Here is a 23533-nt window from a genome sequence, read left to right as displayed (position 1 = left end):
GATACAGTAAATAATGTTAGTAGTGGGTGATATCATGTAAACACTGTCATGATATTATGTAAACATTTTGTCATTTGTAAACTATAAATGACATGGATTCTACATTGTAACTGATGTGATGTTCTATTAAGTGGTTTTAATTTTTAAAAAAAAGAGGCAAAAATTTGTTTGTTTCTTTATTCAATTTTTGAACAGTGGTACTCAGTCAGTACATATTCAGTAAATGCAAATTATTTACACGGCAGTGCACTACAGGCATAAATCTAGACCCCTAGATAAAACATTATGGCATTATAGCAGTGACAACTCCTCCACAGTAGCAGGTGGGATTTTTCCCACCTGGTTGCAAACAGACTGAAAAGGAGGAGGGCAGGACCCCAGGGCACGCTTCAGGCCGTGGTCATTGATTACTTAGAATGTGTTTTATTATTGGTTAAATGCGTTTTATGTCACCCAGAGGGCATTTATGTAGTCCTGAGTCTAAAAGGATTGCAGCGAGTCAATGCAGTCCAAAAAACAAGGAATTGTTTTCCTTTTTAAAATGATGGCGTCATCTTGCTGGTGATGGATACTGTCAGATTATAATATTATTTTATGCCATGTTAGACCCTTAATTAAAGATGGTGAATTATTATGTAGTTTTAGTTTGCATTATTCTCCTGAATTAGAAGAAGGTGATAACTATTGCATTTGTTAAGCTGATTTGCATTACATTAGACTGCTGGTTTATTGTGAATGAATTATATTGTTTTATGATGCATTATACTGCTGAGTTATGAGAAATACTGTTTGCAGAAAGTCATCGCCTTATTTGTCTGATTAGAAGAGAACAGAACATACTGGAGTTTTCTGCCCCATCTCAGCAGGAGCAGGTAAACAGGGAGCCAAGGTCGTAGCTCAGGCACCGTGTGAGAGAAAGAATGTGAATGTTTAGGCTTTTATGATTAGGTGGGGGCCACTAGAGGCTATAAGAGTTTGTTCAATGCTCCACCATTTTGAGATCTGATGCTGTCTGCGTACGGTGTCCATCTCCCACGCGTGTGATCATTAAAATCATCGTTTGACTCAACCCGGCCGGACCAGTGTTGTTATTGTGGTTTTTCCTCTTGTATCCATCCCCAATATTTGAATCCGTAACAATACTCGAATAGGTTGGGCGTGAGACTCCATTATCAGCTATATCTAGTATGAATGTGTGTGGATGTATGCATGTAACTGGACTGTGATGGACTGATGACTAAAAGTTTTAACTGACTTGATACTGAGACAAAAACTGCACCGACTTTAGGATTAGTAAATGTCCACAAACAATTCACCCAGCCTGTAAAAGAAGGGTGGATGTTTTGTCTTGCGTTGTTTTGTTTTTGCAGGAGCAGAAGGATGAGAGAGACTGGAGGGGGAGACTGTAGCTTCACATGAGAGTGTGGAACTGCAGACTTAACCCTTTGGTTGCTAATTTTGAGTTACTGATGTTTGCATTAAGTCTCCAAAATTATTCCACTTGTGTCACTCTCATGCTCCCACTCTAACTGTAAGCTCAACACCTACTGTTGGTTCTGCCTCAGGGCCTTCTACTTCAGGGTCTATCCCGAGTCCTCCACCCGAAGGTCCTGCTGCAACAAAAGGACAGATTTTGACATGCAGGTTGTGTCAAGCCAACATCACCTGTCAGCTTTCAGTGATGTACTAATTAAAATATGCCGGTACTCAGAGGAAAAACTAATTCCCTGAGATAAAGATCCATTGGTTTGGTGGCAAGAGCATGAACAAACCTTCCCATCCCTAAGCAGACTTGCAGTTAGATACCTAGGAATTGTTGCTTCTTCTGTACCTGCAGAGAGAATCTTTTCAAAAGCAGGAGAGGATGTGAGCAAAAAACGGAGCAGACTTAAAGGGAAAACTGTAAATATGCTGTTGTTCCTAAACAAAAACCTGTGAATAAGGGAACGTGTTACTGTCAAATGTTTTTGCTGAAATGTAAAGCCAAGATAAACGTTAAATGACATGTTTAATTATTTTGAAGGGGAGAATCTTTGGTTGCCAGTCTTGAAGAACACCAGCGCATATCCACACATGAAAGATGGAGGGTCCAGATACTTATTTTACACTTAATGGAGCACTGTAGGGAGTATTTCTTGTATATAAACTATATCAGCTATAAGGTTGTTCGTGGTTTGTGTGTGTTGTACGCACACATGCACACGCATACACACAGACACACACACCCTGTCAAAAATTCATACACACCTTCTCATTTAATAGTTTTTCTTCATTTTCATGACTATTTACATTGTAAATGCTCACTAACTGGAAAAAAAGCTATGAACAAACACATAGAAGTAGGCAGTAAAATTTACTGCCTAATTCTATGCAGCAGCTTAAAATAGAACAGAACAGAAGAAGAGTTTTATGAATATATTAAATATTGCTTGGTAATGATATCAAGCATTAATGTAAATATATTATGGCCAATATATTTATTATTCGATTATTATGATAAATTACAGCAGTGAGCTTGAACTCTGCGTCAAATACTGAGCTTCAGTAAAGATTCAAGTTGCAGTTATTTATATTTCCTATCACCTTAAATCTTCACTCAAAGACAAGTATCTTTCACAGTTCTGTCATAGATGTATTGTAGATAAGAGACAAGTATTGTTCGTTTCATATGTTGGCATTACTAAATTTGTCTCAATGCTTACATATATGTGTAAAGAAAATGTACGATCTGTGATAAATGTTTCTGATAGAATAAAGGGTAGACTGATACATTAAGTATTCCTTTATTGGGTGAGAAAATCATACCGTGTCATAACTGCTTTAAGTCATACAGAATAGATATCAGAGCCTTAAACAGGCTGACTTCTGCTAAATGGGTCAAACTGGGCAGAAAGTACATAAACACATAACATCCTTATAGAATATGATGTAACACTATAGATCAACTTACCTCAGAATATATAAAGCATATAAACAATTACAGCAATATGATGCAACAAACACAGCAGTGCTACTAATCCAAAATACTCAAAGCTTCATAGAACTGAAACAAACATTTATTTTTAGGTCCATTCTGCTGCTGATACATACTTCAGGTTTCTGAATATTAAACTTGTTGCTGCCTTTCATAGTGTGTAACTTGAAGGCCTTGAGTACTTTCTCCCACACTGAAAACCCTGGAATGATAAAACTATTTGAACATTACCTAATAAGACTGATTCAGGACAGACAATTAGTTATTTTAAACCTTTCTAGCAGTCCTTCACAAACAGGGAACAGTCTGACTGTTATCTCCATCTGTCAGCTGCTGCTGGCTCTTCCTCCTCTTCTTCCCCACACTGCTGAGCCCGGGGTCTTTTGGAGTGTAATTTGTTTCATAGTTAGATACCTGACTGACAACTAGGGATGGGTACCGGTATCCGGTGCCATGATGGCACCGGTTCTGTCATAAACGGTAGTAACCAGACCGAAAAGCAGCACACACTTCGGTGCTTTTTTTTTTCCTGAGCTGTGATACACTTTGGATTCTAGCCAATCATTTTATGTTTCTGAGGATAGTAGGCGGGTCCAGGTACGTACGTTCTTTTAGAGCAGAGATACAGATTAAAATGCCCAAGGCGAAGCGGTCAAAAGTCTGGCTGTACTTCACAGCAAAAGATGCAAACTCAGCAGCCTGCAACAAGTGCTTTAAGGTGATACTGTGATACTGTCAAAGGAGGTAACACCTCAAATCTGATGAAACACATGGCGACGCATAGCGCTTTTTTTAAAAGCAGAGAAATGTGCCGTATTTGATAGCTTGCTGCAAAACCTCACACCGTGCACATCTACTGTGGGTGTGGTGCCTGTTATCTGACCCGGAGTTTGCAACATCCCCCAAAAACCCGAAGAGGAGAGTCCTGGCCCCTAGCCCTGCCAGTGTAGCAGAAATGATGGCGGATGATGATGGCAGCAGCAGCCGTTCTTCTCTGCGTGAGTAGCTTAATATTGTCCGTGTGTAATTTACGTTGAGTAGACTAACCACGTTATTAAATTAATGCATGTAAGGTGAACTAGCAAACAGTCGTAGTTAAATGCGGCTGTCTTCTTGTTTGATGGCAGATACTCCCTTCACCCTGGCCAAAAAGGCTAAAATGACCAAAGAAAAAGTGGAAAACAGTTAAACATGAGAGGTTTTTGGACAAAGTTTGTGTTTTTTCCATTGTTTAAGCACTACTTCCAGCTAAGAGTGATACCATATATGCCCCATAGCTGCAGAAAAGGCTAACATTGTTATCTTTTTACAAAAAAACAGCTGAACATGAGGTTTTTGGACCAATTTTGTGTTCTCGATTCTTTAAGCATCAGTTTGAGCACCGTTTAAGCACCGGCACGTTTCAAAAGTACCGGTTTGGCACCGGTATCGGATAAAACCTAAACGATACCCATCCCTACTGACAACTGTATAAAACACAAACTACACACAATATTTGAAGCACATTGCGCACTGTCGTAAATTCCACCTAATTTTGGTATGATCCAAGATCAGGCACTAGGCGACTGAGCACAGCACTTACATATATGAGCAAGGGGAGAGAAGCTGCTGCCTGCGAGTTTGCTGTAGGAGAAGTGCAGACAGGCAGACAGAGGAGAGAAAGTTTGACCAGGTACCAAAGCAAATCATCCGTACTGTACAAATAATGTAAATATGATGGTTTATCACAAAAGATTGATGTCAGACTGATCACTTGGTTGCGTTACTTGTTCTTCGAGTGAATGAACAAATGGCGAAATGAAAAGCCGAACAACAATGCTGGTTTTTGTTAGAGAGTCTGTGCTTACATGAGTGTTTATTTCATATCAGTTGTTACCCTCCACGGCTAAACAAAGCACTATACATTGGTTTCAGTTATGTACTAATGAACACAACAATGGACATAAGGGGCTTCTTTCAAAGAAAAAACTCAGGTAAATTTTATTTTATATATTATGCTTTGTATGTTGTTCAGTATATTTCTATGCAAAACAAGAGGAATTTCAATACACAGCAGTAGATTCACAGTTGAAACCAGATATTTACATACACTTTAGGGAGAAAACATAAAAACATTGTTTTTTACTATTAAACATCAAGTTAGAGTAAACTTGTTATGTTTTAGAGAAATAAATATTGAAATATTGTTTGAATTAGTTAAATGTCAGAATAAAGAGAAAGAGAGCTGTCTATATCACTTTCATCAAATTTACTCCAAATTTACTAATTTACTTTAAAACTCCAGACGATTCCATTCTGAGCTAAAGAAGCTTATGATTGGTTGGTAGAGTCCATGTGAGTAAATTGGTGGCACACCTGTGGAGGCATATAAGGCAAAACACAGAGCCTGTTTCTTTGACATGGGAAAAATCAAGAGACAACAACCAAAACACCGGGAAAACAATTGTGGACCTCTATAAGTGTGGCTCAATTTTGAATACAATATGGTTCCATTTGCAATTAAAAAAGTCATACAATTTCTCTCTTTACTCTTAAATTTAACAAATATGTTTTTTAAATTCATCAATCTAAAAAAAAACCCAACATTTAGTCTGATGTTGTGTTACAATTGAAAAAGTGTTTGTTTGTTTTTTTTATCTAAAGAGTATGTAAATATCTGGTTTCAACTGTAGATTTGATGATGTTGGTGTTTGGCTTGATTGTCAGTGTGACCAAGTGGTCGGCGGGGTTATAAAAGAAATAGTAATAAAATGACAACGCCACCTACGGGAATTTCACCCCCAGGAAATATATGTTTATGAAAAATAGATAAAAGGAATAGAAGAGGCCGCACAGATTCAAGGATGCACACCGGCAGATTGGCTCCAATATTAACAGTTTTATTTATGAAAAAAGAAATAAAGAGTAAAATATTAAGAAAACAAATTGTAGCATCGTTGTTGACAGTGTCCTAAAAGTACAATAAAACAATCATGGAACTTGGACTTACCAGCAGCAGCAGACCCAAAAGAAAATCACACAAAAAGGAAAATCACTACAGCCCATCCAGTGCTGTACAAAGGAAAGTGTGAAAACGACCCACCACCTGAGGTCCCAGGGCCACTGGCACGTCCTCCGTTCACTGAAATAAAACACAGAACACGTTAAAAGAATAAAAGGACACTGAGCGTCAAGCTCGCTACATATCATAAAAACTAAATACTAACTTTAATAAAAGAAATCACATATACACACAAGCACACATGCGCACGCACAGACAGACGTTAAACTACAGCTTGTGCTAGTGGTAATTGTCCAGGCCTCAATCACAGACCGGTCTGGCTCCCCACAGGCTGAGACCGGCAACTGAGGCGGTTTAAAGCTCCCAGCACGACACTCGGGCAGAGGATCGCTCCAGCCCGATCACAGAGGCGTGGGTGCAAGCAGAAATCCAGAATGAAATAGAATAAAACCAAGCGAACCAAAAAAAGGTAAGCCCACTTAATAAAAACAGTTCCACTAAAATAAAAGATGACACCAAAAGACGAGACAAGACAGGACCAGACAAGACAGCAGCTCCACCGAGGAGGAGCCCTCAAACAGCGACTAGGCAGGCGTCTCGATTCTCCAGTTAAGGTTGGGTGATTTGCCACGGGGAGGTGAATCAAACCCCCAGTACCGGAGGCCTTATACTTTCACTGGTGGAGATAACTTGAGCACCTCTCTCCGCAACGCTGGAGTACAACAGAAGCTGCTGCGCTGTAGCTGTCATGCAGTCTACTTGCTTGCTGAGCAATCCGTCGTGGTGTGCCAGCATTGACTATCCATGCTTTAGTCAACCATTCACCCACAGGACCTTCAATCCCAGAAAATTCCTTCTCCCCATTTAATAATGTCTGTCATCCTTCCATGCCCTGGTAACTGGGCCATCCAGAGCTGTATCAATTTGAAATATACATACAACAAGCCAAACCACACCTTGGTCACACCAACCGTTTCTCCACCTTGAAGATGTCCAACGCCATCCCAGTCTGGACTGTCAAAGGTGACTTTAACGCTGACTGTTCCGACAATCCTGTTTATTACATTTCCTGGTCAGAATAGCCAATCTCTGCACACTTTCCCACTTTTGGTGACAGTCCTCCCTTGAATACTCGCAATTACTCCTTTGGTGGCGATAAACTGTTGGTGTGGTCAAGTGGGTGCTGTAAAAACAAAAGCTCAGGACAGAACAGCTATCAGTCATGTGCTGCATACAAAATTTGCATATATCATGATTCCATATTGATCCTCTGAGTGTAATGGTACATTTTAAGTTGAATTTATTAAAACTAAACATAATAGGTTTTCCTTCTTTACTTTGCTCTTGTTCTCTTGCAGTACCACATCCTATCACATGCCCCTGTCGGTTATATTCTACTTTTCTAAATTATTGACTATTTCAAGGGAGAACCTAGATCACGTGGACCAGTATTTGTTATTACATATCTCTATTTTGAATGTGACAAGTCTACCACTTCCCTATTATTCATAGATATTGTTAAAGTTTTGGCTTTTTCCTCTATAAAAGTTAATTGACTTTTTACAGTGGCCTGTCATGGTTAATAGTAACATATTTTCTCCACTGTAACATTTGACACTTCCCAACAATATAATGTGATACCTTAATTAAAACACAGCTAGTAAAACACAATTTTCTTAAACATGTTTTTCAGATGAAACTTCCTGTGTTACTTCTTCATCAACTGTTTCATTAATCAGGGATAATTCTCCCACATTTAAGCACAATGCATTCTTCCCTAAAAGCTAGGCTGTGGTCACGGCTTTATTTAGCACACAGATCCACTCCAACATGTAAAAGACAGAGTTCCAGCAGGTATCTACTGACTGAATTAGCTTGTGTTCTGAAACTTTCAACTGCTGAATATCCTTGAGCTTCTTTGTGCTGTGGTGAAAAAAAGGACACGACTGCATTTTTCCAGCACCTGCACCACTTCTGGGACAGCTTTGACACTGTCCTTTACAACTAAATTCAGTGTGTGTGCAAAACATGTATGATGCCTCCATCCAGCTTTATGAACTGCAGCAGCATTTGCACCATTGTCTGTGACAACTGCAATCACCTTCTCAGTTATGCCCGATTCTTCTGTGATTTGCTTATGTGCTGAGCTGATATCATCTGATGTATGCTGCCCATGGAATGAGTGGGTTTCCAGGACAAATTCTCTCATTTGCCAGTTTTTTATGAGAAGACATGTTACAGTCAAATATGCCTCTGTGGACACTGAGGTCCACATATCAGTGGTAAGTACAACACTAGAAGCATTTTGCAAAGATGCTCTTACTTTCATCAAACAAATTAACAAGATGAGTCTCTGTCAGTGTTTTTCTTCCTGACTCTTTTGAGTCAAGAGCTCTCACTAGAATCCCTGGAAAACTTGGTCCTCAACTATGGACAGAGGCTGGAGGTCTTTCACAATCATCTCTACAAGGCATCTTGTGAGTGTTGCTGCTCTTGGAGAATCATCTACAATGAAAATGAAATACACAGGGCAAAACAAAAGATGGGATATACTGCACTGAATGTTTAATCTTTTTAGGGTCATCTATGTATGCAGACTCTCAAAATAGCCTAAATGGTAAATGGCCTGTATTTGTATAGCACTTTTCTAGTCCCTAAGGACCCCAAAGCGCTTTACACAACCTGTCATCCACCCATTCACACACTGGTGATGGCAAGCTACATTGTAGCCACAGCCACCCTGGGGCACACTGACAGAGGCGAGGCTGCCAGACACTGGCGCCACCGGGCCCTCTGACCACCACCAGTAGGCAACGGGTGAAGTGTCTTGCCCAAGGACACAATGACCGAGACTGTCCAAGCCAGGGCTCGAACCCGCAACCTTCCGATTACAAGACAAACTCCCAACTCTTGAGCCACGATCGCCTAAGCGGAAAGGAATTGATAGTTTACATATACATATACTTGCTGTTTTATATAGAATGCTGTGTGAATGAAATTGTCAGTATAATACATAATTATAAAAATAATAACAAAGCTGATAAAATTGGCAGATAAAATTGCAAAACATACTGTTAAAGGAGATCAGATACATTTAAATATCAGTATTAGCAAAGCAGAAATGGAGAGCATGATAATTCACAGAAAATGAGGAAAAGATGGTAGCGGTGGGAGGAGGAGAGGACAAGGGGGTGGTTTTATTCTATTCAAAGGAAAACAGGACACATAAGAAGTACAGAGAGCACCAGGAGAGAGGAGATTCATTTTTGGACACACTGGGTTAAACAGTAAACTATTCATTACAGGGATACATCAAGGGGGGGAATGTAGTCGCTGTGGAATAAATGACAAACATAGAACATGTTCTGTTGCACTCTGAAAATGATCAGGAAGAAAGAAGCTATATAATTTAAAACCAGGGGGAAAACAAGATTAAGCAAGATATAAAGGATTTTTGAAAAGGAAATCCAGATGTGAAAGTTTTTGGGGGCTTTATTAGCCTGTTTCTAAAACAGGCTAATTTGTATGGAAGGATACGAGGATGTATATATGCGGTAGTATTCATCTATTTATTTTTATTTATTTATTTTTTATTAGTGTTATTATTTGGTATGAGCGAATCATGACCAAACTCCAAACCAGTTGGTGGCGGTATTGCACCACATCCTTGTTTGCCAACGTTTGTTGCCAACCGCCGACAAACCACAAAGACGAAGAAGACGTAGTGCGCGTGACCGCCCAGAGCACAAAGTAGGCCTTCAGAAGAAAGAGTGTAACTACAGTCATCATACTTGTTATCAAGGAGTTTGAGGTTTTTTTTCAAGCCGACTGAGGCAAATATCGTGTGGGCTGTACTGAGCTTCCTTACTGCTGCCCCTCTGGTCTCTGGCAGATCACGTTTCTGTTTCTCATGCGTAATTGGAAATATATACGCTCTCGTAGCTCGGACAGCTTGGTCTCTTTGCAAGGTAGCCGTTAACATGGGAGGTGAGTGAGCCAGCTGTCTTTACCAGTCCTAGTCCAACTACAAAGCCGGCCTTCTCCGCTGGGGGATCTTTAGTTCGGGTTATTCTGAGAGGGGGTCGAGGGTGAGTACATTATTATCATATTAGTTGCCTCACTCGATAACTGTCTACAGGGTTTCTCTCTCTTAGCTAATTTTGTTTTCATCTGTACGTTCTGTTCAGCCCCTGTCATTTTGTCTGCTTGGAGCTTCCAGCAGGACCTTGTTTTTTTTAATCATTTGTGTTCAGCTATTTGTTTTCCTTCAAATGAAGATGTTGTACTGAGTATTATGATTTGATGAGGTGGATAGACTCAACATTTAATAACAGAATCACCAACCAGTAATGTGTCTTTTAAGATGACGCTGTTCTAGCGGCAGGCTGTTGTAGCAGCTCCCTGTCTTCGTAAGCTCAGTGAGTGCATGTTGTTTGTTGTATATTTGCTGCTATGACAACTTAGTTTCCCTCTGGGGTTAATAAAGTTTTTCTGATTCTGATGTTGGTGCTGAACCTATGAGGCACAATAATGCTACACAATACAATGGTCTGCAGTAGTGCCCTACAATAATTTTAACTGGATTAAAAAATAAAAATCTTTTTGCTGTCACAGGCGACTGGCAGGAGGTGAAGAGTCTGCTGGAGCAGCATCTCAGCAGCTGTAGACAGAAACATTGGTTCTTCATCAAAGGTGACAAAGAAAAATCGCCAACATTATTCTACAGACATTAATCTGTAATTATTTTGATTATTATTAATAATAATAACATCTAATTCTGTACACACTGACATTTTGCCTGTTTATCCCAAATGAGAGACAGATCACTGCTGAAGAAAAATTTCGTAAAGCAACTAGAATATCTTAATGACTAGGGATGGGTATTGATAAGATTTTCACGATTCCGATTCCATTTTCGATTCTGTTTAACGATTCGATTCTTTATCGATTCTCTTATCGATTCTTTTTAAAAAAGGAGAACACTAAGGTCGATTAGCTTAGAACTTTGTTTTATATCTTCTCTTTGAACAAGATAGAAATTTAGGAGTAACATGTCTGTGAAGGTTCTCAGTCATCCAGGTCATCGTAGTCAAAGGAGCTTGCAAAGAAAAGCGTCTGGACTTCTTTAAGTTACTTGAAGACGTTTCACCTCTCATCCGAGAAGCTTCTTCAGTTCTAAGGTCAAATGGTGGAGAGTCCCAGATATAAACCTAGTGGGAGTATCCCCCCACAGAGGGACAAAAGGACCCCCTGATGATCCTCTAATCGCCTGAGCCAAGGTGTGAAACTGGGTGTGGGTCCCAATCAGCCAGAGTTTCGGGTGTGTTCATTGTGAAACCTGGCCCCACCTTATCATGCGAATTCCTGAGGTCAGATGGCCCAGGATGTGAGTGGGCGTTAAGGCGTCTGGGAAGGGATCTCAAAACTGGATTATAGATGGCAGAGAGTTGGTGTCGTAAACCCCCGCCTCTGTTCAAAGATGGTCGCTCACAGTGGACATAGATGGCTTCTTTCACTCCTCTTTCAAACCATCTGTCCTCTCTGTCCAAAATGTGAACATTGGCATCCTCGAAAGAGTGTCCTTTATCCTTAAGATGCAGATGGACTGCTGAGTCTTGTCCTGTGGAGGTGGCTCTTCTGTGTTGTGCCATGCGCTTGTGAAGTGGCTGTTTGGTCTCTCCAATGTAGAGGTCTGGGCATTCCTCGCTGCACTGTACAGCATACACCACATTGTTAAGTCTGTGTTTTGGCGTTTTGTCTTTCGGGTGAACCAGTTTTTGTCTGAGCGTGTTGCTGGGTCTGAAATGCACCGGGATGTCATGCTTGGAGAAAACTCTCCTAAGTTTTTCTGATACACCGGCTACATAGGGGATGACAATGTTGTTGCGTCTGTCCTTCTTATCCTCCCTCGCTGGTGTCTGGTCTTCTTTTCTGTGCCTCTTTGCTGACTTTAAGAACGCCCATTTAGGATAGCCGCACGTTTTGAGTGCTTCCTTTACATGTGTGTGTTCCTTCTTTTTTTCCTTCAGGCTTAGAGGGAACATGTTCTGCCCGGTGGTGTAGGGTCCTAATTACTCCAAGTTTGTGTTCCAAAGGGTGATGGGAGTCAAAGAGGAGGTACTGGTCCGTGTGTGTGGGCTTCCGGTAAACTTCGATGTTGAGTTTGCCGTTCTCTTCAATGTGCACAGCGCAGTCCAGGAAAGGCAAACAGTTGTCCTTTGTGTCTTCCCTGGTGAACTTGATGTTTTTATCCACAGCGTTAATGTGCGCAGTGAAGGATTCCACTTCTTGTGTCTTGATTTTGACCCAGGTGTCGTCCACATATCTGTACCAGTGGCTGGGTACTCTTCCTTTGAAAGAGCCAAGAGCCTTCCTTTCCACTTCCTCCATGTAAAGGTTGGCTACAATAGGTGACACGGGGGAGCCCATGGCACAGCCATGTTTTTGTCTGTAAAAGCCTTCGTAGGAAGACACAAAGGACAACTGTTTGCCTTTCCTGGACTGCGCTGTGCACATTGAAGAGAACGGCAAACTCAACATCGAAGTTTACCGGAAGCCCACACACACGGACCAGTACCTCCTCTTTGACTCCCATCACCCTTTGGAACACAAACTTGGAGTAATTAGGACCCTACACCACCGGGCAGAACATGTTCCCTCTAAGCCTGATGGAAAAAAGAAGGAACACACACATGTAAAGGAAGCACTCAAAACGTGCGGCTATCCTAAATGGGCGTTCTTAAAGTCAGCAAAGAGGCACAGAAAAGAAGACCAGACACCAGCGAGGGAGGATAAGAAGGACAGACGCAACAACATTGTCATCCCCTATGTAGCCGGTGTATCAGAAAAACTTAGGAGAGTTTTCTCCAAGCATGACATCCCGGTGCATTTCAGACCCAGCAACACGCTCAGACAAAAACTGGTTCACCCGAAAGACAAAACGCCAAAACACAGACTTAACAATGTGGTGTATGCTGTACAGTGCAGCGAGGAATGCCCAGACCTCTACATTGGAGAGACCAAACAGCCACTTCACAAGCGCATGGCACAACACAGAAGAGCCACCTCCACAGGACAAGACTCAGCAGTCCATCTGCATCTTAAGGATAAAGGACACTCTTTCGAGGATGCCAATGTTCACATTTTGGACAGAGAGGACAGATGGTTTGAAAGAGGAGTGAAAGAAGCCATCTATGTCCACTGTGAGCGACCATCTTTGAACAGAGGCGGGGGTTTACGACACCAACTCTCTGCCATCTATAATCCAGTTTTGAGATCCCTTCCCAGACGCCTTAACGCCCACTCACATCCTGGGCCATCTGACCTCAGGAATTCGCATGATAAGGTGGGGCCAGGTTTCACAATGAACACACCCGAAACTCTGGCTGATTGGGACCCACACCCAGTTTCACACCTTGGCTCAGGCGATTAGAGGATCATCAGGGGGTCCTTTTGTCCCTCTGTGGGGGGATACTCCCACTAGGTTTATATCTGGGACTCTCCACCATTTGACCTTAGAACTGAAGAAGCTTCTCGGATGAGAGGTGAAACGTCTTCAAGTAACTTAAAGAAGTCCAGACGCTTTTCTTTGCAAGCTCCTTTGATTAGGAGTAACATGGCCTTACAAATCCAACAGTGAGATCTTAAGAGATCCAGCCTACGGCTCTTCAATGGGGTGTCACAGGGTCCCCAGGAAAAATAATTGTAAATGTAAAATAATAAAATAAATATTCTTCTGTAGCAATAACAAAGTATAACATAAATTATTCTGTAGCAATTACACAAGAATATCCAGTAATGTCCCTGCCTACAATTAAACACATTCACTTACCGAAAATCGGGGGCATCTGCTGTGGCAAATGGGTGCAAGCCTTTTACCACAAACTTAGTCACTGCTCGGTGACATTCGTCTATCCTGGCCTGAAAGGAGATGCTGATGGTAGACTGCAGCGAGAACTGCCAGCATCTGAGCCAGCCAGACTCTGTCTGTCTCTCTCATCATGGTCACCTAAATGCACAGTAATGGCAGGTTTTGTAATAAGGCAGATCTCTCTAACATAATATGCACTGTTAGTTGATTATTTACCTGCCGTATTAACGGGAGAGGACGTGCAAACGTTACCGCTGCTGCTGGGTTGAGATTCACAAGTCTGGAGCGGAATTAAACCACCACATTCATTTAAGGTCATCGCGTGTTTTGTGAGCAAATGCTTTTGCATATTCGTAGTGTTTCCTCCTATTTCTAAATGAAATATCTACTTTGCAAGTATTGCAAGTTGCCCTGTTGTCATCCGTTCTCGTAAAGTATAACCAAACTTTTGAGCGTTTGAGCCGCTTAGGCGCGGTGATTCCTGCCAGGTAAATGACGCTCCGCAACATGGTGACGTCATTCGGGGCGACTGGAATCAATAAGGGAATCGTTTGCAAAAATGGCAGACAATTCCAAGGAATTGAAACAGTGGTAACCAGTTCTCAACAAGAACTGGGTTTTGATACCCATCGCTATTAATGACTTGTTTGTAATTGTTCATTTGTTTGTGAAATACTTGTAAAACATTGTTTATATTTAAAAATGTATATTTATGGTATGTACTCATCAGTTTTCAGAACGAGTCATTCCACAGAAACAGCTCAATTCAATGAGGTCATTATTCAGTTAGTTTACCAGGTCAGGTTCTCAACCTGCTTTCATTAAAAGGAAACCCGACTATTATGACAAGTTACTCAAAATATGTTACAAATTATCTCCACTACACAAAAAACATACTTGAGAATAACTACAATTTTTTTTTTGTTATTCATTAAATCTTTGTTGTTTAAAAGTATTTTGAAGCCGTTGGAGCGGCCATGTTTTTTCGCACAAAATGCATTCTGGGACGATGACATGTATTGGTTGTCCGCAGTATAAGTGCTTTCGTTCAGCTAACCTGTTTTTTTTTTTTAAAGTGTATCAACTGTATTAATTAACTTGCCTATTAGTGACCTGGTTATGACTTGGTAGACCAGCACTATCCAGTCTTTAGGTCTGATGTCATTAGCCATGTCTGGGCCCAAACTCTGGTGCAGGTCCCAAAGTCAAATGACCACTGCAGCCTTACTGAGAGCTGAAAAACTGTCTAAATTCTTTCACCATCAATAAAAAGATGAGTGTGGCTGTTCTACCAGGTGTAACAATTAAGTTTAACATCCATGAACACGGAATTTATGACATTTAACTAAGTTAGAAGTTACCAAGGAGTTAACTCGCTTGCCTCCATCTAAATATAATGAATGTTCTGACTGAGGGATTTGTGAACCAAATTAACAGCTCTGTTATCACTTCCAACATAAATGACAAAAGGAAAGTAAACATCAGCAACTGGTATACAGACATGGAAAAAATTGTTGGTACCCTTTGGTCAATGAAAGAAAAACTCACAATGGTCACAGAAATAACTTTAATCTGACAAAAGTAATAATAAATAAAAATTCTATAAATCTTAACCAATGAAAGTCAGATATTGCTTTTCAACTATGCTTCAACTGAATTATTTAAAGAATAAATGCATGAAACAGGCCAAGACAAAAATGATGGTACCCACAACTTAATATTTTGCAGCACAACCTTTTGACTCAATCACTGCAATCAAACGATTCCTGTAACTGTCAATGAGACTTCTGCACCTCTCAGCAGGTATTTTGGCTCACTTGAAGGGCGCCGTTTCCAGACTGCATGTTTCAGCTCCTTCCAAAGATGCTCAATGCTCCTTTGATCAGCTCCAGCTCCTTTGATCAGCTCCATCACCTAGGGGAGGGTGGGGGGTCATAGTTTGGTCCCGCCTTCACTGTTGTGATTGGTGTGGGGGTAGGGACAGGCTTAGGGCGTCGGGGGGTTCCCCGGAGGCATCTTTCTTGGGGGGCTCAACCCGGGGTAGCGGCCATGTCCAATTAGGGGCTCTGTTGGCTCTCAGGTGACGGTTTCCTCGTGGCTGCGTGCAGCGGGGCTAGGGGAGGGTCTGTGCTGACGGACGTGGGTTACTGACCTGGTAGCCTGGCTGCCCCTGGGTGGGTCCGGGATGGGCGTGAGGTTCTGGGGGCGCTCCGTCTCTGGGCTGGGGCCCTGGCCGGGCCTCGGGGGCTTGGGTCCTGGTTGGTGTGTTGCCGGGGTTGTAGGCGGGTGGGTGCATGGGGGCCCAGCCCTGGCGCAGGGTGCCGCCGGTGCGTCGAGCCACCTGGGGAGCTCTTCAACTGGTGAGGGAGGTTGTCACATCTTGCAGGAGCTTTCCTCTCTTCGGGAACTCTCTCTGCAGGAGGGGGAGATACAGGAGAGGTGGAGGAAGATCTCAGCCTGGGCGTCTATTGTCTTATGTAGTCTGGAAGATGAGTGGATGGTGGGGTGGGTGCAGTTTTCTCTGTGGTGGGGTTGGGTGGACTGTCCCGGGCTCTGTGGGGCCGGGCGGCGCTGCTGCACTGGGCCCCGGTCTGGATGGGCCTGGGCCCCCTTTCCCTGGCGGGTCGCGGAGTATGGTGGTGCCTACTGGGGTCAGTGGGGGAGCTGGCCCCAGGGAGGGGTCACTTGCCCCTCCCTTCCTTCCCTCCCCATCTCCAGCTGCCTCCCTCTTCCCGCTCCACCACAACCACCCACACATGCAGGGCCTTGGAGTAGGGGTGTGTCACCAGGGTGCAGAGGAGGCTACCCCCCCCCTCTGTCCCCTTCTGGCTGCCTCTGCCTCAATTTTATCCCACAACTTAGACATTCACATTACTCACACTCTCATTACACATACATATAGGATCTTGGGGGTGGGCACGCTACACGGATTCCAAAAGACCATCAGGGTGTACACCTCACCCCTGGCGTCGTTGCCCACCTCTCAATTTTAAATACACGTAGACATTGAGGGCTAGCAGGAGGGACTATGCGCTTACCTGCTGCTCTCTGGCAGGTAGCTCCATGTCCTCCTGGGTTTTTGTGCACCTTAGAACACACATGCATCAACACTACAATGAGCGGGTGGAGGGAGGTTTGGAGTCTTCTCTCACCCCCGTTCTCTGCGGCCTGCTGGAGCGGGGGGGCTAGAAGGAGGAGTTGGCCGTCCGACTGGGGTCTGGAGTGTGGGGCCTCCCTGCTGCTGCGGAGTCGGGGCGGTCTGCCTCTCCCCACTGCAGGGAAAAGGGTTACACCACCTGGGTCTGGGTGCAGTTCCCCCCTCCAGGGGCAAGGGTACCTAGACCCGGTTCGTAGAGTACGCTTGGGGAGTGTGATCGTGTGTACAGCGTCTCTTTATGTTTGTCTCCACGTTGGTTGAGTGTGGAGTAAGTGCATATGAGAGCATGAGGGTGGGAATGGATGTTTGTATCTGTGTGTGCCTGTATGTCTGTGTCTATATGTCAGGTTGGGTATCAGACGCCACCTCTCTGGGGACATCTCAGGCCCTCCAAGGTATGGAGGCCTATCTCCCCCACCACTTCCCCTGCCAGTGGCAGACTCCCTCAGACATCGGTGCGTTGGTGGTTCTTTGTGTCTGGGGATGGGCGTCCGGGTACACACCGGCTCACTCCTTGGCGGCCGCTTATCGGGGCCTGGAGCCTGGGGCTCACTCGGGCCACTTCGGAGGTGGGGTGCCCCCGGCCTCTCGGCCTGGGGCTCGGTCACTCAGGCACAGCTGGCTGCCGGCGGAGCTCACGGGCGCGTCACTGCAACCCCCCCTGGCTTCTGCTCCGCGGCTGCTGAGTGAGCCCTCATCTGGGACTCTCCTCAGCTCTTTCTGGGACAGTGGCGCGGCTGCCCCTCTGTTGGTCTTCCTTGTGTTCTGGGGGCCTCTGGATGTCTGGAGTTTTGATCTCCTCCATACCTGCTTCATGCCCTGGAGGACGGGGCAGTGGCTCCCCACACCCTCTAGCAGATCATTACATGAAGGAACCTTTTAAAAAAACAAGCGCGTCCATGCTCACAGGTGTACACACGGGTGATCACACCCACAAACTACACCCTTTTTGGCTCCTACCTCAAAGCACACTGTGTTCTGTTGATCTTATGTGCTGCACAATAATGTTTAATATTTAGTATTTACTGTCATATTCCCATATGTCATTGTGATGTTGTTTATTCTATTACTCTTGTTCTCTTCTGCTTGTTTTCTTTTTTCTTTCTCAACAGGTGATCCAGGTGATCGATAGATGCATTTTTTTTTCTTTTTTTTTTTTCTGCCCATTCTGTTGGTTTTTGTTTTTTGCCCTTGTCCCTCTTCTCAGCTGTTTCTCTTTCCCTCTTTCTTTCTCCCCTTCTTTCCCCCAGTCAAGTCTGTCCCGTATTCAGCAAGTGAAAATAAAATAAACAATAAAAGGTGAATCAAATGGACCATTACGGCAAGGCTGGGATGGTCAATTTGGTAAAGTAAATCCGTTGGGCATCTTTCTTTGCCTTTAGACAATAATTCTGATGGCAAAAGAGCCAAATGGGACAGGCAAAAAAAGAAAAAAAGGCAAAAAAAGAAAAAAAAACAAAAAAAAAAACATGCTCAATAGGATTGAGGTCAGGGCTCATAGAAGTCCACTTCAAAATAGTCCAATGTTTCCTTCTTTGCCATTCTTGGGTGTTTGTGTGTTTTGGGTCATTGTCCTATTGTAAGACAAATGACCTGCGACTGAGACCAAGCTTTCTGACACTGGCCAGCACATTTCTCTCCAGAATCCCTTGATATTCTTGAGATTTCATTGTACCCTGCACAGATTCAAGATACCCTGTGCCAGATCCAGCAAAGCAGCCCCAGAACATAACCGAGCCTCCCCCATGTTTCATAGTTGGGACAGTGTTCTTTTCTTGATATGCTTCATTTTTCTGTCTGTGAACATCGAGCTGATGTGCCTTGACAAAAAGTTCAATTTTTGTCTCATCTGTCCACAGGACATTCTCCCAGAAGCTTTGTTGCTTGTCAACATGTAGTTTGGCATATTCCAGTCTGGCTTTTTTATAATTTGTTTTCAACAATGGAGTCCTCTTTGGTTGTCTCCCATGTAGCCCAAATTGGCTCAAACAACGACAGGTGGTGTGACCTGACACTGATGTTCCTTGAGTATGAATTTTAGCTTGGATCTCTTTAGAAGCCTTTCTTGGCTCTTTTGTTACCATTGAGATTATCCGTCTCTTTGATCTGTCATCAATTTTCCTCCTGCGGCCATGTCCAGGGAGGTTTGCTACGGTACAATGGATCTGCAATTTCTGAATAATAGGTGCAAGTGTAGTCACAGGAACATCTAGCTGCTTGGAGGTTGTCTTATAGGCTTTACCTTTAACATGCCTGTCTATGATTGTCTTTCTAATCTCCTGAGACAACTCTTTCCTTTGCTTCCTCTGGTCCATGGTGAGTGTGGTACACACCATGTCATCAATCAACACACTGAGTCCTATATATAGGCCCACTGACTGATTACAAGATTGGACACACCATGGATTAACATGTCCCTTTGGTCACATTATTTTCATTTTTTTCTAAGGGTACCATTATTTTTGTCCAGGCCTGTTTCATGCATTTATTTTTAAAAATAATTCAGTTGAAGCATGGTTGAAAAGCAATGTCTGACTTTCACTGGTTAAGATTTATAAAAAAAAACTTTATTATTACTTTTGTCAGATTAAAGTTATTTCTGTGACCATTGTGAGTTTTTCTTACATTGACCGAAGGGTACCAACAATTTTGTCCACGTCTGTATATAAGTATGTAGATGTATATAGATGCGTAAATGCATATGTGGGTTTTCTTTCTTGGAAGTATGGTCTTAATTTGAAGTAAGGTTCTAAGAATGCAATGTGGCGTCATATGTACACTTTGTAGGTTTGGTCGTTCCATAACTGCATGTGACTGTTTTGGTTCTTTGTCATTGTAGGCGAAAGAATGGAAAGCATGTCGAAACCTCGGTCCATTGATGATTGCAACATAACCCAACCAGTTCCTGCAAGTAAAGATGAACCTGTTGTGATCCCTGTGGAGAAGACTTCTACCACTATGAAGCAGGCCAGAAGACGACAGCGCATTGACAGTGGGAACAGAAGCTTTACATGCGATCAGTGTGGAAAGGCTTTTACTCGTAATAGCAGTTTAAAACAACATCAGCTCATGCACACTGGATTAAAACCATTCAGCTGTGATTGGTGTGGAAAGGCTTTCACTCACAATGCCAGCTTAAAAATACATCAGCTCGTCCACACTGGCATTAAACCATTCAGCTGTGATCAGTGTGGAAGGGCTTTCACTCAGAGTAGCGGCTTAAAAAAACATCAGCTCATCCACACTGGATTGAAACCATTCAGCTGTGATCAGTGTGGAATGTCTTTTTCTGACAATGGCAACTTAAAAAGACATCAACTCGTTCACACTGGCATTAAACCATTCAGTTGCGACCAGTGTGGACAGGCTTTCACTCATAATAGCAAGTTAAAAAAACATCAGCTCATCCACACTGGATTAAAAGCATTCAGCTGTGATCAGTGTGGAATGTCTTTTACTGTAAATGGCAATTTAAAACAACATCAGCTTGCTCACACTGGATTTAAACCATTCAACTGTGATCAATGTGGCAGGGCTTTCACTCAGAGTGGCAGTTTAAAAAAACATCAGCTTATCCACACTGGATTTAAACCATTCAGATGTGATCAATGTGGCAGGGCTTTCACTCAAAGTGGAAGCTTAAAAAGACATCAGCTCATCCACACTGGATTGAAAGCATTTAGCTGTGATCAGTGTGGAAAGACCTTCACTGAGAATGGCAACTTAAAACAACATCAGCTCGCTCACACTGGATTTAAACCATTCAGCTGTGATCAATGTGACAGGGCTTTCACTCAGAGTGGCAGCTTAAAAAAACATCAGCTCATCCACACTGGATTGAAACCATTCAGCTGTGATCAGTGTGGAAAATCTTTTACTCGGCATGGAACCTTAAAAGAACATCAGGCCATCCACACTGGCATTAAACCATTTGTCTGTTGTCAGTGTGGAAAGGGTTTTGGTCGCATGGATACTTTAAGAAATCATCAACTAATCCACACTGGAGTTAATTCATTTTTAAGCAGTCAGTGCTAAAAGGCTGTTACTTCTATGTACACGTTCAAAAAAATCTGATCGTTCACACTGCAATTATAGTGCGTGTTGAATTATGGTAATTGTGAAATTTGTGGAAATTCTTTCATTTATAACAAATATTATTGAGTCATCAGAAAATCCACACTATATGTCCTGCTATGACAAAACTGGCAGACCAATGTGACATTGCTCTGACAAAGTTCTTTTGGACGTCCTGGTCAATCATCTTAACCTCCCAAGACCCGAACTCTTCCACGGCATGCATTTTTAATTTCTCTTTGATATTTGGGCATATTGGGGCCCAAGAACGTCAAAAGAAAGAATTACCAGATTTATTTTTTTTTTACCTTATTTTTGTTTTTAAGAAAAATAAGAGCCACATATGAGGATATTCATTTACAATTTTGATAGAACAGTAGCAGTATAATGTCCTCGTAAGTGGATATCAGGCCCTTGTAAAGCAAAATTTAGTATTATGGTCTAAATAACCCAAAATGTGATGTCCACATATGTGGATGCCAGGTCCTAGGAGGTTAAGTTTAAGATTGCAGACTCCTATAACTGTCATAGTACTGGGTCTTGACCCAGTGTTTTGTGCTTTGGGGCATTGGCTGTTTCTAGCTTCAGTTTTATTGAATATTGTAATATTTAGTGTTTATTTCTATTTCTGTTCTTGTATTTGTTCTTCTGCTTTATGTAATATTTGTAATTTCTAGTCTTTAGGTTCTGTTATCATACCTTCCCTCTGATTGGTTTGTAGCATAAACCTATTTGCTGGAACGTTCAAGACAATTCAACTACACAGCAAAGCAAGACACAAGCAGGCAAAGTTCTTTATGATTCTTGTGCACGGGAGAGAACTGGACGAGCGCCATTCCTTCGCCCGACTCCAGTTGCTCTCGTCTGCTCCCTCGTAACACTGCTCTTTTATTGAGGTTACATGAATATGCATAGGCTCATTAACACATGACGTCTTACATAGGTATATATGTGAACAAAGAGTACTGTCTGTGTGTGTGTGTGAGTAGGTATGTGTGTGTGTAAGTATGTGTGTGTGTGGTCAGAATGTGACCCCATAAACGACTTCCCTAAACCTGCTGGTCTGGAAGTCCAGCAGTCCATCTAAACATAAGGCACTTATACTAAAACAGATATAGATGTGTTTATCCTACCATGAAACAATAAAAGAAGGTACGACCTCTCCCATGCTCCCAGGATGTGGGTGTGAATGCCAGAACACTCTGGAATGCACACAAAGTCTTTGTAGACTACTAAGGATCAGACCCCTATCAATATGACATCGACTATAAACTCTAAGCATATATGAGTAAATATTTCTAAGCATAAATGACAATCAACAATATAAACCTGACACCCTCTTTTTCACATTGTTTTATCAACCTTTTCTCCAAGTTTGTTTTACTTTCAAGTTTTAATTTTATTCGCCACATGCACAGTCATACAAACTACGATATGCAGTGAAATGCTTGTCCGAACTGCGTTTGGTGTTGCTCTTCTGTCTTCCCAGTTTGCCTTTTTCCCAGCTTAGTTTCTTAGTTTTAGTTTCTGTGTTCAGCAGTTGGGACATACCTATTCTTGTTTCATCATTATTATGTTCCTAATGAAACCTCCAGTTCTTGGGTTGTGTATGTGTGTGGTTTTATTTATTAGTATTTTTGTATATTTTGGTGTTTGAGAGTATTTTTTTCTACAACAATAAATCTGCCTCTTTGCGTTTATTTCCCTGTCTGTGAGTCCTTTCTTCTGTCTGTCACTCAGTACCATCATGACAATACTAACTTGAGAGGACCGTATTCTGACCGTGGTCGTTAAGGCGTCTGGCAAGGGATCTCAAAATTGGATTAGAAATGGCAGACAGTTGGTGTTGTAAACCACCTCTTCTGTTCAAAGATAATTATTCACAGTGGACGTAGGTGGCTTCTTTCACTCCTCTTTCAAACCATCTGTCTTCTCTGTCCAAAATGTGAACATTGGCATCCTCGAAAGAGTGACCTTTGTCCTTTAGATGCAGATGGACAGCCTAATCTTGTCCCATTGAGGTGGCTCTTCTATGTTGTGCCATGCATTTATGAAGTGGTTGTTTGGTCTATCCAATGTAGAGGTCTGGGCATTCCTCGCTACATTACTGCATACACTATTGTAAATATCAACACTTCGCTGAGTTCTTTTGATTCCTCAGAGGCATCCGATGGAAGACAAAACACTGCTCAATAGACCATTTAACGCTTTATTACTTCTATAAGGGATATGCGTCCTGCATGACACGTTGCCACGGATCTCAAAATGGTGGTGTGCCCCTAAAACTTTTATTACAGAAGCTTTCTCATTCTACAAGGTGGGCCATTTATATGGATACACCGTAATAACATGGGAATGGTTGGTGATATTAAAGTCCTGTTTGTGGCACATTAGTATATGTGAGGGGGCTCCTCAAGATGGGTGGTGACCATGGTGGCCATTTAGAAGTCGGCCATC

The 23533-nt window shown here is 42.4% G+C and overlaps 1 protein-coding gene across 1 annotated transcript; it reads left to right on the top strand.

Moving 5' to 3' along the window:
- Positions 1-9679: 9679 nt before the first annotated feature.
- On the top strand, positions 9680-22776 carry LOC146390503 (uncharacterized). Its single transcript, XM_084923576.1, has 3 exons — positions 9680-10063; positions 10590-10667; positions 19842-22776. The coding sequence occupies exon 3, from the start codon at positions 19850-19852 to the stop codon at positions 21035-21037; it is 1188 nt and encodes a 395-aa protein (XP_084779702.1). The 5' UTR covers positions 9680-10063; positions 10590-10667; positions 19842-19849; the 3' UTR covers positions 21038-22776.
- Positions 22777-23533: the final 757 nt, after the last annotated feature.

This window comes from Perissodus microlepis, chromosome 3 (assembly GCF_051167445.1).
Source record: "Perissodus microlepis isolate ML-2025 ecotype Zambia chromosome 3, ASM5116744v1, whole genome shotgun sequence".
Classification (NCBI taxonomy): Eukaryota; Metazoa; Chordata; class Actinopteri; order Cichliformes; family Cichlidae; genus Perissodus; species Perissodus microlepis.
The sequence above is the reverse complement of the archived record's forward strand: the minus strand, read 5'-3'. Positions and strand labels throughout refer to the sequence as shown.

What these genes read in the sequence shown, in the direction of transcription:
- LOC146390503 (XM_084923576.1), top strand. Translation starts at nt 19,850, where the DNA reads ATGGAAAGCATGTCGAAACCTCGGTCCATTGATGATTGCAACATAACC.